This window comes from Frankliniella occidentalis, unplaced genomic scaffold, assembly GCF_000697945.3.
Source record: "Frankliniella occidentalis isolate FOCC.00 unplaced genomic scaffold, Focc_3.1 Scaffold273, whole genome shotgun sequence".
NCBI lineage: Eukaryota > Metazoa > Arthropoda > Insecta > Thysanoptera > Thripidae > Frankliniella > Frankliniella occidentalis.
In genome coordinates this window covers 413,213-417,896 of record NW_026267399.1, presented here as the reverse complement: position 1 = coordinate 417,896, position 4,684 = coordinate 413,213, and the positions used below count along the sequence as shown (strand labels likewise).

Sequence of the window (4,684 nt, the reverse complement as noted above, 5' to 3'; positions counted from 1 at the left end):
TTTTATTGTTTGTATTTCTTTGCAGGCGTTGATTCTGTAGGGCTTGAAATTATAAACAAAGTTGACATAACTCAATTTGCCAACTTTGAAATGGTTATGCGTATCTCATCTAACGTTCGAAGTAAAGATGAATTTTATACTGACCTTAATGGACTACAGGTCAGTTTTATAAACATCTTTTCATAAAATTTTAAATAGCCACCCCTAGCACGAAATTCTAACAATCCATTTTTTCAGATACTGAAACGTAAACGTTTACCTCAGCTACCACTACAAGGAAATTACTATCCACTTCCAAGCCAAATTTTTATCCAAGATGATGAAGTTCGCCTGACTCTCTTGTCAGCTCAGCCTTTAGGTGCTGCATCTTTAAAAGAAGGACAAATTGAGGTACAGTATTCACATCCTTTATCTGCATGTTCTTATGTTATGTGTCAAGCAAAAAGTTCTGGGATTTATGATGCAATACCATTTCGTGTACAGGTCATGCAAGACAGGAAGCTCATGCAGGATGATAATAGAGGACTTGGTCAAGGTGTGGAGGATAATCGAGTGACAAGGACAACTTTTAGACTTCTTATAGAAGCTGTAGAATCTGGCTGTCAGGTCAACAACGCAGCAATACCTACACCATCTCTAACAGCCCACCTAACTCTTAATTCTATGTTGCACCCTATCCACAAACTGACATGGCGTGAAAATACTTCCCCTTCTTTGAGCCTGACATATTCAACTGTAAATCAGGCAAGGGCACCTGATCTTGATATTCATATTGTTTCACTGCGTTCTATAACCACTCTTCCAAGTCCTATGGCTCCAAATGTGGTTCTTAACAAAACTGAAGCTGTGACTGGAGGATTAGTATTACATAGGCATCTGTTTGATCGTTGCTTCCCCTTGCCTGCAAATTTCCATGATCCAAAGGTCTGCCAACCAGGAGACTCATGTGGTCGTGTAAGTATTGTGCTTTTCTTTTAATTCTTAACAATGTAATGTGTCACAATTATGATCTTTAATTTGTTTTCATTTTTCCCCCTTTAGTTCCTCCTTAGTGACCTCTTCCCTAATCATTTTGGACGATGGATTCAGCCAGCATCGCTGTCATTCATTCATACTGGTCCTTCACAAGAGCGCAATCAACCTCAGCCTCTCTGTGCTATGGACATGCGAGCTTTCCTTCTATCCAAATGACCAACTTCATAGGTTAGTAATTTTTTTGCTGTTGATTTAGTATATAGTATATCTTTGGAGTACCTGGTCCATGGTCGATTTACATTCTGAGATTCAAAAGTAATCTCAACCCCATTAAGTTAATGGTTCGCACTTCACAATAAGCATATACTCCATTACTTTATAAATTGTAGAGTTCTAAGAATAGGCAACTTAGTTAAAAGATTTATTTCTATGATTGTAAAGTAACAACAACAGTTCCTTCTAGTTACTCAGACCAGAGTTATCACAATGGAATTGTATTCTATCGCTGCTAAGGTGGGGTCACTTTGAAGCAGAATATCACTCTGTTAACCATGTTACACATTTTCCCTAGTCACCTTGAGCACACAGTTGTATGATTGCAGTTAGCACCATCCCACTGTTTGCCAAGTTATCAATTGTCTTTGTCTTCCTAAGGAGATCTCCTCTAGGTTTTTTTAAATGTTAATTAACTCAGCATACAAAGTAACATAACAAAAACAGACAAGTATTGTAGGTAACCCAAGGTATTTCTTTTTTATATCTCTCTCTATTTTTTTTCTGTATTTTTTTAAGTTTGAACAAATGGAATGTAGATCTTTAGACTGTAGGCTGGAACCTAACTTAATTTATTGAACTCACCTGAGAGGGAATTGAATATATCTATCCATCCATCACATATAGGTACTCAGGACTGTCAATAAACTGTTGTGTGTTAACTTTTATTTATTCTTGACTGTTTGTCTGTGATGTATAGCTTATAGGTGTTTCTAGAAAAAAATTGTTGATAAAGAAATATAAATTGATATTTTTAGGAATACCAGTTTGTGGTAAAATAACACTTTCTTAATGGTCATTTTTGTAGTTCAGTCAAAAGAGTATGGATCTGGGAATGAAAATACTCATCTTTCTTGCATTAATCAGCAGACTGCTTTCATGATCTGATTTTAATAAGATACTTTTAAATTTAATTTCTTCTACTCTAAAATGTCTTTTGAAAACCTTCTTAGGGTCTAGTGTACAATATTTTTTTGTGTAGTAAAATAAGCCTGATTTTTTTCCTTGACAGTGAAGTTCTGTTAAATAATAATGTTTTTGTGATAATCAATATGTTGTCATTGTCATGCTTAGATCTGATGATTCTAATGAACTGTGTGATCTGTCTTATCCTTCTAGCAACCTTTTTTTTCCCTTGCTTTAATTGGCTGTGTCACATATGTTCATACCAAAACAAACCTTTTCTGTAAATAGTGTAATCAAGTTACGGTATGTACATTTGCTACAAGAATGTTTTAGAAGAGGAATCTCTTCCTTTTTTTCTACACCTCCCTAAACCAACATCTCTTTACTGAAATATGAATCTCATTGTTTTAGTAAAATAAAGACGTTTCGTTTGCGAGTTAACTTATCTAATTTTTGTTTTTTTTTATTCCTGCCGTCTCAAACCACGATTTGCTTTGGTTTCCCATTTTTGGCGGCTGCCTGCTGCAACACCACACCCTTCCCCGGCCAGTTCAAGGGTCGTTGGCCCGTTCCCTGGCCCACGTACAGACGGGCCATTTTTACGATGCGCCGCGCCTCGGTGCAGTAAAACGAACTGCACTCAGATGCAATACCTCTGTCCGCCAGTCCGACCGGGACCGGGGGGCACCGTGGGGCACCGGGGGCCTCGCCCACGCCAACGTAGCGGGGCATACGGCGGCGCGCATGGGGCCGGTCGGACCCCGCCGACCCACAGGCTGCCGCTGCGTGCGAGCTAGAGCGAGTGGCATATCCGTTTATATTGCTATCGAACGAACTCTTGAGAGCCATAAACACAACGCCCTGTCTGTGAGGGTTGTAGGGTGAAGGCGGTGCGGGGAACGCAAGGGAAGTCCACCCTGTCCACGTCGGCGTCAGCATTGAGCGACCGTTTTCCGCGCATCCGAAGGGGACAAAAGCCACGAATATGGTACCTCTTACAGTGGACGCCGCAGAGAGGTGGGTTGCAAAATCAATGGTTCGCTGCGTTCATCATGTAAGCCCGCTGAACTTTTCCGCTCTTGTAGCGTTGCGAGCCCGAGTAGGATGGGATGGGGCGCGGCTGGCCGGCCGGCCGGTGGTGGCGGCGGGGCTGATGCCATCTCCGAGTCTGCTTCTGCCCAGCTCTGCCGCGGGGAGGCGAGGCGCGAGCGAGAAGGGAGTGGGCGACAGAAACAAAGCGCGAGGGGAACACTGAAGAACAGCTCCCCGTCGTCGGCCCTTGCTCAATTTAGAGGGGCCGGGCCGGTTCGGTTGGTCGGACAAGTCCCTCCCGAATTGGCGTCGCCTCTTCTGCTCCGAACTCGAGTGGGCTGATCGCACTTCGGCAAAGACCGGCGTCTCGTCTGCAGAGATTGGCGGCACGCACGACGCACAGCACACCCGGCGAGAGGACCGGCCGCCGCCCCCGACCTGCCCGGCCCGGCCATTCCTCACGGACCCGCGGCGGCGGCACTCCCCGTTCTTTTTATTGCGGGAGCGACGCTTCGGAGAGACAGCGCGACCGCTGCCCGAGGCGGTAATGCGAAATTGAATGATTTAACTCACGGCGACGTCGGTTTGGCGCGAGGTCTCTCCCGCGGCGCCGGCGGCTAGCCGCGCGCTGCGTCCGGCGCCCTATGGGTAGGCAGCCCAACGTACTCGAGCGGCGAAAGGGCTCGGCCTGCTGAGGCTCGGAGCGGAGCGACGGGCGGGGTTGTCCTTTTGGAACACCAACGTGCGATCATGCAGTTACATGAAGGCGCCGGCTGCGATATACCGACCCGATGAACTGGATTCCGCAAATTTGCCAATTTGTCATTCCCTTCTCTCGGCTGGTGCGTGTGCCGACGTTCTGTCCTGCATCGGGGTCCCCGCGGTGGTTGTTTGCTCTCCTGTTTTTCTTGCTGCTGCTCTCGCTTTACCGGTGAAATACCAATTCTGTCCAACGACACTCCAAGGGGCATAATCGTGAATCGCTATGAGTAGTCTGCGCAGAGGCGACATGGCCTCTCGACGAGGAATGGTCCCTGCAGGCCTGCCGTCATACGTGAAGTGACAATGGGAGTTTTGCCCGCCGCCCGCCTCCGCCCGCCATCCTCCCCCTTCTTTGCCCGCGCTCACATTCCAGTAGTCCAGTCGATATCCAGTCCGCCCCTGCAGTTCCCCCCTCCCCAGCCCCCCGCTGCTGGCCTCCAGAGGACTCACCTACGCGGTCCGCGCTCGCCGAGGTCAGTCCCCGGCCGGGCCGCTCCGCCCCTGCGCCGCTCCGTACGCGTTGTGGCTCTGCTCGGCCCGCACCAAAACCGGAAAACGGCCAAACCAACAAACACACCCGGGCAGGGTCAAAACGCGTCGGGATTGGATCGGAGGGGTGGGGTGGGGCGAGGGGGAGGGCGGCGAGTGCATCGGAACGCAACCCACGCGAGTTTACTCTCTGTGGACTCCAATTCGCACCTCTATGGGTATCATAAAGGGAGCGCGTGGGCGGATG

General features: G+C 47.5%; 1 protein-coding gene across 1 annotated transcript; it reads left to right on the top strand.

The window, feature by feature from the left end:
* The first annotated feature begins 6 nt into the window (after window positions 1–6).
* LOC127748726 (alpha-mannosidase 2-like) lies at window positions 7–2,599 on the top strand. Its single transcript, XM_052273460.1, has 4 exons — window positions 7–159; window positions 238–390; window positions 484–954; window positions 1,042–2,599. Exons 1-4 carry the CDS (start codon window positions 91–93, stop codon window positions 1,189–1,191), a joined length of 843 nt encoding a protein of 280 aa, XP_052129420.1. The 5' UTR covers window positions 7–90; the 3' UTR covers window positions 1,192–2,599.
* The last annotated feature ends 2,085 nt before the right edge of the window (window positions 2,600–4,684 follow it).